At 31.8% G+C, this 20,669-nt stretch overlaps 1 protein-coding gene across 5 annotated transcripts in view; it reads left to right on the forward strand.

The window, feature by feature from the left end:
• UBE3A (ubiquitin protein ligase E3A) overlaps window positions 1–20,669 on the forward strand; it is a 66,722-nt gene that overhangs the window by 37,478 nt on the left and 8,575 nt on the right. For all 5 annotated transcript variants that reach the window (XM_074213724.1, XM_074213725.1, XM_074213728.1 and 2 more), the window contains 6 exons: window positions 1,792–3,041; window positions 12,303–12,447; window positions 16,368–16,573; window positions 17,000–17,164; window positions 19,566–19,721; window positions 19,830–19,903. In XM_074213724.1, the coding sequence (XP_074069825.1) occupies window positions 1,792–3,041; window positions 12,303–12,447; window positions 16,368–16,573; window positions 17,000–17,164; window positions 19,566–19,721; window positions 19,830–19,903 (1,996 nt within the window). The remainder of the gene's footprint in view (window positions 1–1,791; window positions 3,042–12,302; window positions 12,448–16,367; window positions 16,574–16,999; window positions 17,165–19,565; window positions 19,722–19,829; window positions 19,904–20,669) is intronic.

A 20,669-nucleotide genomic window follows, 5' to 3' on the forward strand; every position in this document is an offset into this window, starting at 1 on the left:
GAAGGAACCTTAGAGATCATCTCATTTCACAGGTGAGTAAATTGAGGTCTTGAGATAATAAGTGACTCATCTAAAGTCACATAACTGCCAAATGGTACTCAGCCTTCCTGACTTTTAGTCTAATCAGTACTGCTTCTAATCCATTTTTAAATGCTTGCAAGGCATTCAAGGTCTCCACAGTCACTTTGACACCATCTTAGGCTATACCGTATAATCTAATTATTTGCTTTTTTATCCTTCATATGTGTTCAGTCCTTTATTTCCCTATTTCTTTGCTTAGGGATTATACCAATCATAGACAATAATTCATAACATTCTTTAAATGAGAACAGTTGTATTTGAAAATCATCCAAAGAATTATTAATTTCTGTACCGTAGACTAAACCAAGAATTGTTCCCCTCCTCCCCCAATTCCAGCCACTACTCCCACTAATTTTGTTAGTAGGAAGTGGTTTTTACATCAAGGCTCTATACTTTCTAGCAGTATGGCCTTGGACAAATCAATTAAACTTTTGGGGATTCAGTTGCTTCAGCTATAAAGGGATTTTGATGAGATATTTTGTAAGTTCCCTTCCAACTCTAAATCTGTGGTCTTATGAATAGTGTGGTGACTTTTACCTTGAAACTGAATTCCCATGAGGTAGCATGATATGTTTGAAAGAACATTAACTTTATTATTAGAGATTCATAGTTCTAGATTATACTTATGAAAGTGACTTGGAAAAGTCACTTAACTTAAGTAGGTTTCATTTTTGTCATCTATACTAAGGTCCTTTTCAACTCTTAAGATTTTATTATTCAGTTTATTAGAGTAGCTTTTTCAAAAAAACCTAGAATAAACTAGAAAAAAACAGAAGATTTTTTTTGTGTTTTCATTTGGAAGTAGAAATGGAACTAACAAGACATATGCCCTTATTTACAGGTTGAGAGTAGACATCTTTTTTCTACTTCCCTCTTACATGAGTAATGAAACAAGAAAATATTACAGGGGATGGGGAAAACAAAAAAAGAAACACTTGCCAGCTGGGGCAGTTTGGAGTATAAAATAGTTTAAATATAAAATGTTGATTCAAATACAAAGTAAAATTTCTTAATATATTCTTTGATTGTATAACAGTATATTAATACACTATCTCCATTTTTTTAAAAAAAAAACCCTTGTTAAGTTTTAAAATTTAAAAAAATGTTAGGAATTCTATGCTTTAAAGTTCTTCACTTTAGAGTTCTTAAACCTACAAATGAATGAATGATATTATGCAAAGTACCAGGAATAGAAGTACAAGTGCATTCAAGGAGCTTAGAATCTAATTAGATAAGCCCACTCCTAAAGGTGAGTTATAAAAGGTCTAATTACGTGAAGCCTACTCGTCCAGGGCTAGAGATCAGGTTTCTATCAGATCTGGGAAGAGTGGTCAGAAAATGATTCATTCATTCATTTATATTTAATTTAACAACATGTAGTCATAAAATTTTATTTGTATTTCTTGATTACATAGCCATATCCCATTTAGTGGGAATAAACCTCATGAAATTGTCACATATTCTGAGTCTCATTGAATATTTTCATTGGACTAGAAGTAGTTTCTATAATTATAACCCTGAATAGTGCAAATAGAGCAAACTATTCTATATACTTTAGAAAAAATGAAAAAATACATAGTTACTTTTAGAAGAATTGTTAAGCAGTAACATTATTGCCTGCAGTGTTTCTTTGATATTTTTATTAGATTTTAAAAATGTGAATCTTTGACTTATAAAAATGTTTTTCTTTTTCTTCCCCAAACTTTATAGATGTGACTTACTTAACAGAAGAAAAGGTATACGAAATTCTTGAATTATGTAGAGAGAAAGAGGATTATTCCCCTTTAATACGAGTTATTGGAAGAGTGTTTTCTAGCGCAGAGGCCTTGGTACAGAGCTTCCGAAAAGCCAAACAACATACAAAGGAAGAACTGAAATCTCTTCAGGGAAAAGATGAAGACAAGGATGAAGATGAAAAGGAAAAAGCTGCATGTTCTGCTGCTGCTATGGAGGAAGATTCAGAAGCATCATCCTCAAGGATAGGTGATAGCAACTCTCAAGGAGATAATAACTTACAAAAATTAGGCCCTGACGAAGTATCTGTAGATATTGAAGCAATCAGAAGAGTCTACAACAGATTGCTTTCTAATGAAAAAATAGAAACTGCTTTTCTTAATGCACTTGTGTACTTGTCACCTAATGTGGAATGTGACTTGACTTATCACAATGTGTACTCTCGGGATCCTAATTATCTGAATTTATTCATTATTGTCATGGAGAATGGCAACCTTCATAGCCCTGAATATCTGGAAATGGCTTTACCATTGTTTTGCAAAGCAATGAGCAAGTTACCCCTCGCAGCTCAAGCAAAACTGGTCAGACTCTGGTCAAAATACAGTGCAGACCAGATTCGGCGAATGATGGAAACATTTCAACAGCTTATTACTTATAAAGTCATAAGCAATGAATTTAATAGTCGTAATCTAGTGAACGATGATGATGCCATTGTTGCTGCTTCAAAGTGCTTGAAAATGGTTTACTATGCAAATGTAGTAGGAGGAGAGGTAGATACAGATCATAATGAAGAGGAGGATGAAGAGCCCATCCCAGAATCCAGTGAATTGACACTTCAGGAACTTTTGGGAGAGGAGAGAAGAAACAAGAAGGGTCCTCGAGTAGATCCACTAGAAACCGAACTTGGTGTTAAAACTATAGATTGCAGAAAACCACTTATCCCTTTTGAAGAATTTATTAATGAACCACTGAATGATGTTCTAGAAATGGACAAAGATTACACTTTTTTCAAGGTAGAAACAGAAAACAAATTCTCTTTCATGACTTGTCCCTTTATATTGAATGCTGTCACCAAGAACCTGGGATTGTATTATGATAATAGAATTCGCATGTACAGTGAACGACGCATTACTGTGCTCTACAGCTTAGTTCAAGGACAACAGTTGAACCCATATTTACGACTCAAAGTCAGACGTGATCATATCATAGATGATGCCCTTGTCCGGGTAAGTTATGTGGTAATTTGAAATGCACACTAGAATATTAGCAAGTAAGTTATAGGAAAGTTGGAGAAACCAATGTTTGGATATATATATATATATATACATATATATATACTGAATTCATTTTATAACTATTTGGGGGCAGAAATGAAACATAATGACAGCATATTGTAATATAGAAGTTATGATTAATGTTTAAAGAAATATAGATACAATTAATTTTTTCTCTTCAGTTATATGGTAGTGCTATGACGTTTACCCAACAAATTCAAAGTTATCAGTTCTTTATTCTTTACAAACTAAAGATTAAAATATATGCAATTACATTAATATCTGCCTCTTTTACTAGAAGAATGTATTCTGCAAGCACATATTAAAAAATGATTTGCCAGTTTGTTACAAGTGTATTTTTAAAATGGAAATTAAGGAAACAGAAGATTCACAAAATCCAGAAGAATTTGAATTCGTTAGCAAAGACCATAAGCATAAAGACCTTCATAGAAGAGGAAAGATTAGTAACCCCAATACAGGCAACTACTTGGTATCATCTTTCTTACAGTCTAATAATTCTTCTCAAATATTATTTGTGAAGATGGCTGCATGAGGGCAGAAATTCCCAGAAACTCCAGCCCCCAAAAGCTCCAAAAGCTGTAGAATTATGACTCAAACATTATTTGTGAATCATAAGATTTAGAACTGAAAGGTGACCTCATGGTCAAGCTAATTCAATATACAGATAAGGAAATTGTGGTCCAAAGAAGGTAAAAACTTTTCCCAAGATGATAAAAGTAGTAAACATAAAAAAAAAAGCTTAAACCTGCTTTCAGAGATTATTTTTATTGTGTGTGTGAGTGAGAGAGAAAATGTGTGTGTGTGTGTGTGTGTGTGTGTGTTTTGAACATATTGAATTATTTACATGTTTTATCTCATTAGAATTAATGCCAGAATCATTTTTTGGCCTTTCTTTGTATCCATAGTACTTATAATAGGGCCTGGTACTGGTTAAGTTCTTAATAAATGCTTATTGATTGATTGCATTCCCTCTACCATACTAGATTCCCTAAAATTAGAGTTACAAGTTCTATGAACATCTATAAATTTATATAGCTTATTTTAACTATTTATGCTTATGGAGGTCAGGGCTAGTAAAAAAATATAAATAAATATAAATAAAAATTGGCCCAGGAAAATGAAGGAAATGCCTTTTTACCACGTTCTGCAGACTTACATGAAAGCATTGGTACACTAATATTAGTGACATAAATATAAATATCAGGGAAAAAAGTAACTCCAGAATGATTGAAAATAAACTACACTGTACCATAACACTTAAAAATCATAAATCATGAAAGTACTAGTACAGTAAAATTAGTGACAAATATAGATATCAGGAAGGGAAAAAAACACTCAACTCCAGAATGATTGAAAATTAACTATATTTTTATTATAGCATTTAAAAATCATAAATTAAACCCATGTTATGCTCAAAGTAATGAAAAACAGTGTCTCTATCTTGTTTTCAGGATGGAAGCAAAAATATTGGTTTTAAACAAAGTGAATAGCTTACCTACTCATAAATGAAAGTACCAAGTAACTCTCTGTAGTCTACACTAATAAGAATTGGGAATCTTTAGGCAAAGTTTATTTTTTATTTTGTTTTTTTTAATATAAACATTTTTATTTGTTTTCTAATTATATACATTAGTAGTTTGTACCGATCATTTTTTTGCAAGGTTTTGAATTTTACAATTTTTGACAAAGTTTATTTTTAAACATTAGGCCTAGGTTTTTGCAACTTGACCTGGTGGAAAGATAACTGCCTTGAAACCAGGAAGACTTTGGTTCAAGACCTGCTTCTGCTGCTTAATAGTTTTGTGAACCTGAGTAAATCTAGTTAACTCTCATATAGATTATAAATTGCAGAGAAGATGCTAACCTGCATGAATAGAGTATAGAGATTTAAGTTCTAAATCTTAATTAGTTTCGGATCTTTTTGACTTAATAATTGTAAAATGTATTTTATTTAAAAGAGTACCTTTAACTTTCAAAATACAAATTCTCTAGTCCTCCTTGTAGTATAAAAAGTTGGATAGTGACTGAAAACCCCAGAGGAGGCAGATGGCAAAAACATATCTCCCTTTAACATTTGAGCTTGCTTGTTTATTAATATTAGGGTTTTTTTTTTCATTTTAACCATATGATTCAGAACCACATTGTTAGTTAATAACTTAAATAACTAATTCTTTATCAGCAGGTTTCTACAAACTTTGAGGGTTTGACTGAAGTGTAGCCATTGTCTATATATAGTATTAATAGAGTTTTCAGATTAGATCAAGGTATCAGAACAAAAAACTGGCTACTAAAACTTATTGGTTCATTCCTTTTACCTTTGTGAAGATTCCTTGTGCAGTAATCATGCCTATCTTTCAAGTAACAATGAATTCTGACAGCAAAGGACTAAGAAGTAAAGAGGAAAAAAAATGGTTTTTGTAGCCTTTTTTCTTTACTACATAATTCAGTTATTTATAAACCTGTTAGATAATATTTGAAAGTCACTGCTTAAAAGCCCAGTTTTTCCTCTAGAATTTTAGTTGCTCTCTTTAGGCAGGTTTTATGATCTCTGTAAAAAATTATTTTCATTTATATAAAGAAATCTAAACATAGAATATCAGGAATTATTTTTTGAATTTTTTTTTTAGTTTTTACAAGGTAATGGGGTTAAGTACTCAGGTACTACTGACTCCAGGGTCGGTGCTCTATCCACTGCACCACCTAGCCACCCCCAACTTTTTTAACATTTTAAAAAAAAATTTTTAGTTTTTCCCCAATTACAAGTTAAAACAATTTTTAACATTAGGTTATTTTTTAAGTTTTGAATTCCAGATTCTTCTTCCCTCCTGTTTCCTTCCCTGATACAGTAAACAATCTGATATGTATAGGTTATACATGTACAATCAGATAAAATCATTTCCTTCCATATCATTTATTTTGTACAAGAAGACTCAAAGAGAAAAAAAAGAAAGTGAAAAGTAGTATGTTTTGATCTGTATTCAGATAGTATTAATTCTTTCCCAGGAGACAGATAATATGCTTCTTCATGAGTCATTTGGGATTGTCTTGCATCATTTATTAAAAATAACTAAGTCATTCACAAATTCTTCATACAATATTGCTGTTACAATTCTCTCCTGATTCCACTTCCTTTACTTTGGATCCATTCTTCTAAGTCTTTCCAGGATTTTCTGAAATCATCCTGCTTTTCATTTCTTCTTTTTTTCCTGTTTCCTCCTTTTTAAAAAATTTAATTAACTTTGAATTTTATAATTTTCCCCCTAACCTCACTTCCCTCTCCAACCCCCCCACAGAAGGCAGTCTATTATTCTTTACATTGTTTGCATAGTATACATTGATGTAAGTTAAATGTGATGAGAGAGAGAAATCATATCCTTAAGGGAAAAAAATAAAGTAAAAGAGATAGAAAAATTACATAAGATAATGTTTTTTTTTAATTAAAGGAAAGTGTTTAGTCTTTGTTCAAACTTCTCTCTCCATCGTAGATAACCCAAAATTGTGCCTGATTGTTGCACTGATAGATTGTTGCTTTTCATTTCTTGTAGCACAGTAGTATTCCATCAGAATCATATATCACTGCTAGTTCAGCCATTACCCAGTTAATGAGCATCTCTGGGTTTGTGTTTTCCAATTCTTAACTACCACAAAAAGCTTCTACAAGTCTTTTTGTGCACATAGTTCCTTTCCTACTATTCCTCCTTGAATTTTTGTTTTTTTTTTTAATTTCCTTGGGATACAGACCTAGTAGTGCTATTGCTGATTAAAGGGTAATCACGTTTTTTATAGCCCTTTGGGTATAGTAAGAAATTACTTTTTTTTTCTATTTTTTTTTTTTTTTTTTAGTTTTTGCAAGGCAATAGGGTTAAATGGCTTGCCCAAGGCCACACAGCTAGGTATTATTAAGTGTCTGAGGTTGGATTTGAACTCAGGTACTCTTGACTCCAAGGCTAGTGCTCTATCCCCTGTACCACCTAACTGCCCCCCCCAGAAGTTACTTTTTTAAAGGATAAAATATGCAATTCAGAAAATTTTAGCAAAATTTTGTCTTGAAGTAAAGGAATTTGCCACATTTATACCCTGTTTATAAAATATAAAATAAATGAAACAGGGAATGGGGAGTCAAGAATAGCAATCATTAAGTCACATAGAATCATAGAGATTATTTCATCCAACTTCTTTATTTATACATTAGGAAGCTAGGGTCAAGGAATTTAAAATCATTCAGCTGGTTATTGGCAGAACTAGGAAAGTTCTCATGGCCAGGGTACTGCATTTTAGCAAGGATCGATTGTTTTACTTCTTGGTAGAAAGATGTTGCTATAATGGTGTTATAAAATAAGAAAATATTTTCTGTAGTACTCTTAAGTTTATTTCTCCCCAAAACCCTTTAAAGTGTAGATATCACAAGTATGAGTGATGGATGTTGCTTATAATCTCCCCATGCCTTCTAAAGCAAAGATTTGAAAGCCCAATTTCTTTAGTCTAGATAGTTAAAAAAGTTTAAAAAAAGATAAAAGGTTGAGGAAGACAATAATTCTGAACCACTGAAAATGTACTGAAGGCTTTGGTTAACATAGTCTTAGAAGGAGGAATAAAAGTATAATTACTAGATCAAAATATAGAACTTTCAACATTATGCTCTAAATCTCTTCATCATACACTAATTAACAAACTCAGCAAAGGAAACTGTAACAAAATCAATAATTACTTACTTGTCCTTTGCTTTATTTTGATGTGCTTATAAAATTTTGTTGTTAATTTTTTTTGTATCCTTGTCTTCACTATATATATTCTAATTCTACTTTCCTTGTTCTACATCTGTGTCCTTTTTTATGTATTTCTCTGTATTTATAGTCATTTATAATTTTTGTATCTCAGCAACATTCTTGTTTTGATATCCCATATTGATGTGACATTTTCTAATTTTTTACTAAATTTGACTAAAATCAAAATTAAGTTTTTTCCAATTTTTATCTATAACAAATAAAGCATCTCTGAAAATTTTTTAGTTTTAAAAACTATCACTTCAAATTTATTAGCAGATAAAGTAAATATTTTGAAATGCACAAAATAATAGTAGTAGTCATATTATGTAATGAATTCTGAAGGAATAAAAATTATAATTAATTTATTATTTTAAACAAATAGTCATCTCTTAAAGTACTTGAAAACTATTGAATTATTTATTATTATATATTATCTTTATTTTTACATAAATATTTCATGATGACTACTCAGCCTGTCTGAACTGGCATAAGTTCCAAATCAGGTTTGACTATATTATCCTGATTTCCTAATTTATCCTAATTTCTGTTACTATAATTGTACCCTTTTAAATTATAGACAAATCTCTGTTCATTCATTCAATCAGAAATTTAGCTGTCTCAATTTAAACATTTAGTGTGGAGGCAGTTTATGCTATTAGTTGTGGATAATGATTTTTTCATTTTAAAAAATATATTGAACTATGCTGTACTGTAGATATTAGAGCATATAATGGAAAGCACTTTTGTCTCTTTGGATTTGAATTCTAAGTGGAATAGATGGCACAGATGAACATTGATGAGAATTCCACATACATTTACATTTAGAAAATTTCCATATACAAGTGTGCATTTGGGTGACTGCAGGTCTAGGAGGATGAGGAAGATGAAATTTTAAGACCAGAATGAAACCATACTAAGACTTGTTTAGCAGAGCCCAAAGTGCTCTTATGTTGCTGAACCTGAGTAGGCATGTGAAGGCTGGAACAAATAGTATCCTACTGGATAGGGAAGACTTTCATAACTAGACTAAGTAAAGTAGAGATGGTGAGGCAGCAGTCTCTCTGCTCCCTGAGAAGCATCCCTTCTGCTGTGACACGTTTTCTTCTCTTTCTCTTGTCATCCCACCTCCTTTTCCTCATTTTTATTTAGAGATCCTTCCTAGAAAAGATTTGGCAACATGACCTCTATACAACAGGTTAAATTTGAAACTTTTATCTGTACACATGTGAATTGTAGCAGTATAGGTTTTGTAAATCTTATGTATATTAAAGAGTATATTAAATTGCTTTAGGCGATAGACCATTAATAACTATTTATATCCTGCTTTAAAATTTGCAAAGCAAATTATATACATTTTCTCACTTGAACCTAAAAATAGTCATTTTGAAGTAGGAACTACAGGTATTATTATCCTCGTTTCGTAGTTGGCGAAGCTGAGTCTCCAGCAGGTTTGTCTCAGAAGAGACTTGCACAAAATTACAAAACTCCCTGAAAGGTCAGATCCAGCACCCTATCCTCTGTGCCATGTAGAACATTCTCTTTGGCTGCCACTCCTCCCCTTTGTTTGTCTTGTGGTATTAAGATTCCATCAGCAATATTGAACGATTTGTCCAACATTACAAATTTCATAAAACTGGAAGAATGAACCAACTAAGAGAGCACTTCTCATAGTATCCTCTCATTTCATATTACAGTACAACTGGATCTGTTCTAATGAAGAATAGAAGTAAATTCATAGGTAACCCCAGAACTGCCTTCTCTCTAGTACTTCAGCTTCTTCATTAGAAACCTTTTTTCTTATTAGCTAATAGGTCGAGTTTTTATATAGCTTTAAAGATACTTTGTATTTCTGTGTGAAAATAGTTATAGATTAAGGCCTGGAAAATCCTAATTTATCTATCAAGGAGCTGCATAAGTATCCATCTTCTCCCATAGGACTAAGGAAATAACCTATCATAGACAGATAAGCATAAGTAGAGTTTATCAGTGTATTTGTTGGGAGTATGGAATTTACCTTGAAATCATTCCCCTTGAAATTGTGATTACATGCTTATGCCCATCATTTCCACTAAGTCTTCCATTATGTGGAACCTATGACTAGGTTATTGTAGCATTCTTTTTTTTAGATGCCTGTAAATCTGGCATTTTTATGACAATTGTGCTCAAGATTTCTATATAAACCAATACACAAATGATATGAATCTTTACAATTTGTTTGCTTTTTTTTTTTTTTTTTTTTTTTTTTTTAGGTTTTTGCAAGGCAAATGGGGTTAAGTGGCTTGTCCAAGGCCATACAGCTAGGTAATTATTAAGTGTCTGAGACCAGATTTGAACTCAGGTACTCCTGACTCCGGGCCAGTGCTCTATCCACTGCGCCACCTAGTTGCCCCAATTTGTTTGCTTTTTAAAGAAAAATGATATCTTGTATTTCCTGGACAATTGAAAATCCAAAAATTTGTAAAAATTTTATTTTCATGCAAAAACATAATATATAAAAACTAAATTTAAGGATGCATTAAAGTCTTCTGAAGAAGATATTATTATTTAGTTATAATTTTATATTTCTTTTAGACATTTTTAGATATATTTAGACTTTTAATTTAGACACATAGTATAGTTTTACCTTTACTCTTTATTTAAAATTCCCCTAATTGGAAGATATATAGGGGTGTGTGTGTGTGTGTGTGTGTGTGTGTAAGAGAGAAGGGAATATAATAAAGAAATGGGGGGGAGCTTAAACCCACTTAGAATCTTTTGTTTAGGTTAGAGTCAAAGGAACTTCCATCTGTTTGACATTTAATGTATTTTAGTGAACATCAGATTTTTCAAAGTGTTCATTTTAGCCTAGTATGTTCTCAAAGTCCTTTTGATTTAGGAAACCTATATTATTATGTTACTATGCATTTTGTTCTAAAATTTCTTAGATCTTTTTGCAAAATAAAACTGTCATGCTATAAATCACATTGAACTTTTAAAAAGAAGTATCAGAATACGTAAACCAAAGGAAATGGTGATTTTATGTTGCAGAGACACAGTGTGCTGTTATCTTCATGAAGTTCCCAGCCATCTGAAAGGATGACTGCATATAATTTGTAAGGGATAGTCAATACTAATGGACTCTTTTTCAGCCATTTAGCATTTGTTCAGTGTTTACTATAATAAAACAGTATTTACTTAACTAGAGCTTGAAGGCATTGATCAGTGTCCTAGCCATCAGCTTAGAAAACACCAAGACAAACTAGCTCCACTGTGTCTTTCAGTTATTGAGTAAAATCAGTTTTAATGGATTTAGGACTTGTAAATTTATAAATGTTAAATTTTCTGAAAAAAAGATATTGCTAATTGCTTAATAAAGAACTATATAATTTACCAATTTTAATCAATCAGCTTTTTGATAGGCCTAACTAAAACTATTCTGAGCACAAGTTAATTTTCTACTATTCAGAGAATATTTCAATATCTTGAAGTTTACAAAGGTCATCCTTGTGAGTGTTGGTTTTTCTCATACTTTGGATTTACAGGAGTGCTAGATAAGAGACTTCATGATAAGATCATAGATTTAAAGCTGTAAGATACCTGAGTCCAGTGGAAGCTGGGAGGTTGTGACTTGTCCAATTCATCAGCTAATAAGTATCTGATGCATGATTTGATCTTAAACCTAGGCCTTATTGACTCCAAGCCCACCACAGTATCCATTGAATTACCTCAAATGCTAACTCGGTCACTCAGGTGTGCTATGAGCTGATTTTTTATGAATAAATTTAAAGCAAGGGGAAAGTATTTTGCTAGGTTTTTGTTCTAGAGGAACTGAAGAAGTGAAAGACTAATGTGACAAGTTCATAGACTGCTCCCATATGGCAAACATAAATCTTATTAGGAATTGTCTTGTTCTCTAGTCTGTAAAGAATTGATCTCTAGTCTGTAAAAATATCTCATATCAAATTCAGTTTGGAAATTTGTTTGTATTCCATTGCATGTATTAATATTATATGTGATTTAAACATTAACTTTTCTTTTCTGCTGTCTATTCTTTCTCTAATATCCTATCCATGACTTAGAATTAACAGAATCTAATACTGATTTTCTACTACATGTTAATTTCATGGTAAAGTAGTGATCAATCTATTGTCTTTGACCTAGTTTGGGACTATTTTCCCATTTAATTTTTTTCCCTTTTTCTAAATGGGAGAAACAAACCATCTAAGTAGGTTCAATTTATATTACAAAAAATGACAAATCCTAATTAGCTTAATTATCAAATTTCTTTTTGAAGTACCTCATTAACACCTTCCAAGGTCATTATAAATTTCTCTTCTTTGTATCTTCTTTTGCCTCCCAACTCATAGTTTCCATTTTGATTTTTTTTGATTTCCATTCTAATACTTCCATTAAAATTTTGTTATATATTTGTTTTTTCTACCACTAGCTAGAAATGATTGCCATGGAGAATCCTGCAGACTTGAAGAAGCAATTATATGTGGAATTTGAAGGAGAACAAGGAGTTGATGAAGGAGGTGTTTCCAAAGAATTTTTTCAACTAGTTGTGGAAGAAATCTTCAACCCAGATATTGGTATGTATTTTGGTAATACATTCATTCTTTTAGATCATTATTTGTGTGCTAAATTTCTGTCAATTATATCCACTCATTGATCATTTGACTTAATCTTGAGAGTCAACTTATCTCTAATTTGCTCCAGATTCAGAAAAATAGAGCAAAATTTTGCTATATTTTCTTGTGTTTTGTTTATATATTTATATTTGATATTTTGATATTTTTGTTATATTTTACATATTTTTTCATATTTACTTGTAGGAATTGGTGTAAAATATTTAAATCCCTATTTAAGTGGTAAGGTAATCATAGGAATATCAGCATCATTTTTATAAATTATAGTTGATGATGATGATGATGTTTGTTCTTTATTCTTGAAGAAGGCCATGACATCAGGGAGCTGCCATGACATACAAGTGAATTGGATTTGAAGAAGGGAAGGGGGGTCCTGTGCTAAGTCAGCAGTCTTACTTTCTCATCTGGAGCCATCTTAGTCCAGTGGTCAGATATGAATGGAGATGGCCCTGGATGTGTGGTAGTCAGGATTAAGTGACTTGCCCAAGGTGACACAGCTAGTAAATGTCTTGAGGTCAGGTTTGAACTCAGATCCTCCTGACCCCAAGGCTAGTTCTCTATTCACTGAACTACCTAGCTGCCCTCAGAGGTATATTTAAAACTCCTTGGAAACTATCCAAATATGTTGAAGTTGAGTTTCACCTTTTTCTCCCAACTCTTTTTTTTCTAGAACATAGTAGAAGATAAAAAAAAAAATTCTGTCTTGAAATCTAAATTCTTCTAAATGGAAAATAAAGAGAAGGAAAAGCAAACAACAAGATGTATAGTTTTGCTTAGTACAGATTCTTTAATAATTGCTAAGTTAGCTTATATAAAGAAGTAAACAAAGTGAAGGAACCAAGTAAAGGCTATTGCAGGGGACCAGTTGATTTCATTGGTAGCCTTACTATCAAGAGTGTTTTAGTATAGTTGCATAGTAGTCAGCTTGATGAGTCTTTGAGGAGTGAAAGGATACTAGATAGAACCTGAGCATATTCCTTGTTGTCAGGGAGGTACTAGTGGAAAGAATGATCACTGGAACAGGATTCCAGAGTGGAGAGAAGGGAATGGTATCCAGGGCATATTTAAAAAGGAGAAGGCCATTTCTTCTTCTGGAGGCAACTGGAAAAGGCATAAGTATTAAGGGAGTTTCAGACTTCTCTGATAAAAGATAGCAAAGGAGGGAGATTTGGAATTGGGTATTTGAGATGAGATTGGAAATAGTCTCTGGGGAATTGAAAGAAAATCACTAAGAGATGATGAATAAACGATAATCTGCAAAGTGAGGATCCACTTAACATTAGATAGTATGATGGTAGTGAACTCAATCAGTATGGTTTCTGGCTTATGCTGATATTTAGCCGTAGGAGTGTCAGTTTAAATCAAACACATATTTTAAAATGCCCTTCCTTGTTTTTAAAGCAACAGCATTCTGTTTTATATGGTCACTTAGGAAAGATGCAACAGCAGTTTGAAGTGTTTTTACCCTTTGAATGTTGAGATTTCCTTTTATTTTAGTTGCAGTCATTTTAGTTTGTTGATAATATTTTGAAAGACCTTGTTAAATTAGTAGCCTTTTGTTGACTAGTGAACATCTACATGGATATTTACTCTGCATGTTGAAATATGTGCTTAAGTGCCAACATACTGTTTTTTAATTTGGCTTTTGAAATGCCATGTTAAGTGTTATGAAAATGTTATTTTAGAAGCAAATTTTTATAATGAAATTCCAGGATATTCCTAAAATATCAAACAGATTATGTCAGGGATATGAAAGCCTCTTCCCTTTCCAAATACAAAGATCACAATACTAACCAGTTCTCAGTAATACCGACTTTTTTTAGTTATTTTTCTAGTAGTAGAGGATTTATACATATCACTGTTACTTTAAGACTAGAAGCAATACTTTATTTGAATCTAATTCCAGATTTTATTTCTTTACTCTTCCTTGATGAGTCTCATTCAATTTATTGACTGAATCTGTTCTCTCTAACCAACCAAATTATTCAGCATAATTCATGAGAAAGTAAATTGAAAGTTATCATAGATTTGAGAAGGCTAGTGGCTTATTTTTTCTTTTATTTCATCTGACTGAAATATAATTTTTGTTTTAGTGTGATATATTTTATTGTTGCCTTAAAAACTTTTTTCCTCTAAAATTCAGATTGTTTAATTTTAACATAAATTACATATCACTTATTTATTCCATTACCTTATAATATAAGAAAATGCTTACTGGTATTAATTTTTCTATGTAATATCTAATGATAACTATAAGAATTAAAGAATCACCTTTGTCATGAAAATTCTTCTAAGACTTTAACTCTGATATCTCTTATAAAAAAGATGTTAGGCAGTTTTGAGATCAGTCATTTGTGTATTACGTTAGATTTTTAAAAAACTAAAGTAAAACACATGTTCTCTCTGTAAATTGCATAAAAGAATTTTACATTGGGGGAATGGGGGAGAGAGGGAAAAACCTTAAATCGGCATTCATAGTTGCTAATATTTATATTTCTTTGAAAATTTGAAAATGCTTCATGCTATTCTTTTATATTATATGCTATTCTTTTATATTAACAAAATTATTTTTAAACAATTCTTTTAGTGAATTGAAAACCTTTACAATGCAATTACAATATCATTAAGTAATGTTTCATTGTAAGAAATGGCATGAGTGATCTTCAGTTTAACAGTAAGATTTGAAAATTAGTCTTGTGATCCCTGAATTACTCTAAATTGTTTTAAAATTGTTCTTGAAATTCAGAATAATGTGTGCATGAGGGACATTATACACAATTTAGAATGGAAATTTGATCAAATTGCAAAATATTTTTGAGATATAATAATTAAACAGACTTTGACAAATTCCAAAGAAAAGGGGCCTTGCCCCTCAAGAATCTTACAATAGGTGGCAATAAGATATGTATGCAAATAAATGTAGTATAAAGTAGAAAATGGCTAATTTGTAAGAAGGATACAAAAATAGAATTTAAGAGAAGAGAAGATTGTGAAACTTAAAAAAAGTAGACTGTAAATAGGGATTCAGTTTGCTTCTCTTATTGATTCATAATCAACATGTATAATATCCTTTTATGTTAAGGATAATTTACCTAAATTAATAATCAGTCTAAATTTAAAAGTAGCAATAATGATGAAAATGATACTATCTCATTTGAGAGAGATACATACTATTGTTATCCCCCCCCCCCATTTTACAGATAGGGAAACTGGGACAACAGAGATTAAATGATTTGCCTAGTGCAAATGTCTGAGTCTGGATTTGAACTCAGATCTCCCTGACTATAAATTCAGTGCTCCATCCCTATTAATATTTTTGAGTTTAACTAGATTTGCTTATATTTACAATTCAAGATTAAAACTTCCAAATTCTCTTAAAATAGCACTAACTAAAAGTTATTGTTAGAACTATTAAGTGAGAGTTTAAAAAATTTTTTTTCATTTTTCATCTCTTTTTATTTGGAAATATATCACGTTTGGTCACTACAGCAGGAATAGACCTAGAGATTTAAAAGATGAAAATGAGTCTTTTTTTTTTCCTGCTCTGTAAATGAAATATTAGAGAATGGCAATTTGAGGAAAATTCCCCTACCATCATAGTAAAGCCCACTAGAATTCTTTATTCTTGCATATTTCATTAGCTTTCTGAAATTATATGCTACCCCTTTTTGAGTAACATGCTTATAAAATTTGGTCCTTTTTTAAATGCTGATTTTTTTCATGTGTAAACATGAATTTTCCTATTCTTGAACAAAATAGTTTAATATTTATATGATTTAATTTTGCATTTTTTTTATTTTTTCCAGTCATAAATCTTTACTTAAAGAAAATAAATAATATTTGTTTAAAATCATTTCTTATAGGTATGTTCACGTATGATGAATCTACAAAACTGTTTTGGTTTAATCCATCATCTTTTGAAACTGAGGGTCAGTTTACCCTGATTGGCATAGTACTGGGTCTGGCTATTTACAATAACTGTATACTGGATGTGCATTTTCCCATGGTTGTCTACAGGAAACTAATGGGGAAAAAAGGAACTTTCCGTGATCTGGCAGACTCTCACCCAGTAAGTTTTTTGTTTTGCTTTTGTTTTTAACTTCATCACTTACACTTGATATGAATATAAGAATTCAACTAATGTTAAAAATATTTATGTTTAACAATTTTTAAATATTGGAAATTTATTTAAATGTTAACTACAATAGTGGCATTATTACTGCTTAAAATTATTTTAATTTAATTGAAGCTTTTAAAGAAGCTGAAAGATCTCAGAAAGAGAACAAGGCAGTGATGCTGTCACCTAGTGGCAGCAGTGGCAGCCTTCCCAGTGCTCCTTCAGAGCAAGTGTGAGATGCTGGCCTTTACTTTTTTCAAACTACCTATTATGATAAGGCACAACAATTTTCAAGAGTAATAGTTAATTTTTTGTTATTATTTAAAAGTCATCAGTAGCCTTACTTGTCTTTGTTTGTGTTTTTTCTTCAATTTTTAGGTTCTTTATCAGAGTTTAAAAGATTTGCTGGAGTATGAGGGAAGTGTGGAAGATGACATGATGATCACTTTCCAAATATCTCAGACAGATCTCTTTGGGAATCCAATGATGTATGATCTAAAGGAAAATGGTGATAAGATTCCCATTACAAATGAAAACAGGAAGGTAATCTATATTTTGAGTTCTTCATTGCTCTGCATTTCTGTGCATTACAGAATATCTGTCATATATTATGAGTATTTTCAGATCAATATCTACTAAGTAATCAGATACCCAGTCTCATTTCAATCTTAAAGTCTACATTTTCTAATCCTTTAAGTAATAATGCAGGGCAGTTTGTAATATTTTCCGAAGAACTATGGGTTTTCTATTTAGTGGGAAACAGTTAATATATTTACAGAAACACTTTAGAACTTTATATATCTAATTTCATATGTGTATATTGTATATACATGCATGCATACATAAATGCAAATTACAATGAGATATTTATTCAAGTGGTGAAACTTTGATAATATTGTACTAAATTTTCATAGAAACCTGTGACAGGATAGCTGCCAGCAATTTGAACTCACTTTTCAAGTGATTCAGGTAGAGTTTAAGATGAAGATAAAGAGATTGAGAGAGATTTGAGAGACTCCTGGCCACCAAAGGGATTTGGAAGGGGTATAAATCAAGGAGACTGCATTTGGAAAATAAACTTTGAAGACATTACAGTTTTATCCAGGACTCAGGTTATCTTTCTTTGAAAAGACAAAAGAATTGTAGATGAATATATTTTTATCATGCATTTGCAAACCTGGGCATTATTGCTTTGCATGGTTATCAAGATGTTTCCAATGTTGACTTAATTTATAGGAATTTTTAATCAATAAGTATTAAGTTCCTTCTATGTGTGGGCCACTGGTGCTAGACCCTGAAGATGCAAATACAAAATCAAACAGTATGTTCTCCCAAGGAGTAATTAGACAGTCAGCAAGTCTACTTAAAATACACACACACACACACACACACACACACACACAGTTCAGCATAGTTCAGCATTCCTACATACTTAAATACTACAAGGTATTTTGGGAAGGAAGGCTTTAGAATTGGAGAAATAAGGTTTCAGGTAGCAGATAGTGCTTGGCCTATGAGATAGAATTGAAGGGGGAGTTATTTTATGGCTGGGGGGTGCACAATGCAGATACATGGAGGCTTAGCATGTAAAAAGAATAGAAAGAAGGTCAGTATGTATGGATTACAAGGTGCAAGGAGACAGAATGATTACAGTTAGACTAAAGGTAGGTAGGGAAGAGGTCTGGTGGTGAAAGCTTTAAAAGCTAGACCAGTTTATATTTTATTCTTGAGGTAATTGATGTGTGAGTAAAATAATTTTATCAATAGTTTATAGGGTGGACTAGAGACTTAAGGCATAAAGACTAGTAAGAAGGCTGTTGTAATAATCCCTGTGAGAATGACGAGAGAGTAGGAATTTAATAAGAGAGGAGTGATGAAGTTTTGTTCACTGCATGCTTACATCAACAAAATGATGTGAACCTCTGTACTTTGTCTTCATGCATATCTATAGAGTAATTATGTTTATGTAAAGTTTTCTGTAAAATAAATTTCTATTGAAAGAAAGATGTTCTCTTGGGGTAAAAATATATAAGAATGGAATAAAGTCATAGTTCAGCATTCCTTCAGTAACATAGAAAGAAAATAAATTTGAAATAAAATACCAACATCCGAAATAAATCATGTAATATAAAGTCTATAAAATTAAATTTTATGTTTTAGTACCATAATCTTCTGGACCTTACAGAAGAAATAATAACAAGGAGACATTACAATACAATGGAAAGAGCATTAACTCTGAAATTAGAAGACCTGGGTTCAAATCCTGTCTCTGGTACTTTCCACCTATATGGCCTTGGACAAGTCACTTAATTTCTCTATGCCTCAGTTTCTTCAAGTATATAACTAGAGTGTTGGACTGGATGGCCTAAGAGGTCCCTTCCACCCTGAGATATACATAATCCTGGGAATTTAAGAGGACTGAAAAAAAACCAACTAGATTCCTAAGTATTTTATAAGGAAAATAGCATGTAGCCTTCTGCTTACCTGTGAATACCATTTTCTGGGAGCCATTCACTTTTTAAAGTAAATACTCAGATTTGAAGAAAAGATAGAGACATTCTTAAGAGAGGCAATAACATTACTTTGACAGAAATACACAGCTGAGGAGATTTCAACATTTTGTAAACCAAGACTTCAAGTGCTTTCAGTTGAGTTAGCTTCCAGATTTGTAAATTGTTTTAATTTCTGTATATTGAGTTCTAGGAAGTATCATTTCTTTGAAGTAATGAAGTATATACCTAAAGCATTTGTTACCATCTTATATAGGGATATACCAAAAATATCTGTGAATTATGAAATATGATTTTTAGATCTATGATCATTGTGTTGAACTTTTAAAATATTCTTGAATCTGAGTTTCTTTGGGAAAAAATATACTACCCACATGTTTTGCCTCATATTTTTGCTGCCACAATAAATTCCTCTGATTAATGTTTTCCTTCAGGAATTTGTCAGTCTCTATGCTGACTATATTCTCAATAAATCAGTAGAAAAGCAGTTCAAGGCCTTTCGGAGAGGTTTTCATATGGTGACCAATGAGTCTCCCTTGAAGTACTTATTCAGACCAGAGGAAATTGAATTGCTTATCTGTGGAAGCCGGGTAAGAAAGCAGGCACATATTTTTTTTTTAAAGTAAAACTTATTTATTCACTGATTCTTCCAAAGAAAATAGTCCAGAAGATGTTAAGAGATACTCTTTTGTTTCCAGAATCTAGACTTCCAAGCATTAGAAGAAACCACAGAATATGATGGTGGCTATACCAGGGACTCTCTTATTATTAGGTAAGATACTCTGTCTAGAATGGCACCATTCAATGGGGGCTGGAGGGTATTTCATGTTTTAGGTCCCTTTATGTATTCTTTAATAGTAAGTTACCTAAGCTTTAAAATTAGAGTCATGGAAATTTTTTTTTAAACAAAAACACTCATTTTAAAGTCAGAGCTTTGATTTATTGCATAAATGAATCAAGTACATCATATGTAAACCTAGACCAACTATTTTAGTCTGTTTTTGGAGCATACATTATACATTTTTCAATATTTTTAGTGACATTGCCAGCTGAGAATGGAATTTAGACATTAGTTTTATTCTTCTTTTCCATGCTGAAAAGATAACAAAACTTGACTTAGGACCATGTTAACTAGTAGGTCAGCTGTCATCAACTGGTATATCAATGGCCTTCAACTTGGCTAGTTTCCAGGACCATGGTCTCAGGCCATTTCCCTATCCCTACTCCCTAGTATTAGAAATGATAGGGGTGACTAGGTGGCACAGTGGATAGAGCACAGGCCCTGGAGTCAAGAGGACCTGAGTTCAGTTCCAATTCCAGCCTCAGACACTTAATTACCTAGCTGTGTGGCCTTGAGCAAGCCACTTAACCCCATTGCCTTTCAAAAAACCTTTAAAAAAAAAGAAAGAAATAAGAAAAAAAAAGAAATAATAGATATTTTAAAAAAAACAATTTCAGGGAATGGAATGATGTAAAAAACCATTAGCTCCCTGTCTCTACTAAATTATCATTGTTAGCATGGATATGAGACCATGATC

Source organism: Macrotis lagotis, chromosome 1, assembly GCF_037893015.1.
Source record: "Macrotis lagotis isolate mMagLag1 chromosome 1, bilby.v1.9.chrom.fasta, whole genome shotgun sequence".
In the NCBI taxonomy this organism is placed as follows: domain Eukaryota; kingdom Metazoa; phylum Chordata; class Mammalia; order Peramelemorphia; family Peramelidae; genus Macrotis; species Macrotis lagotis.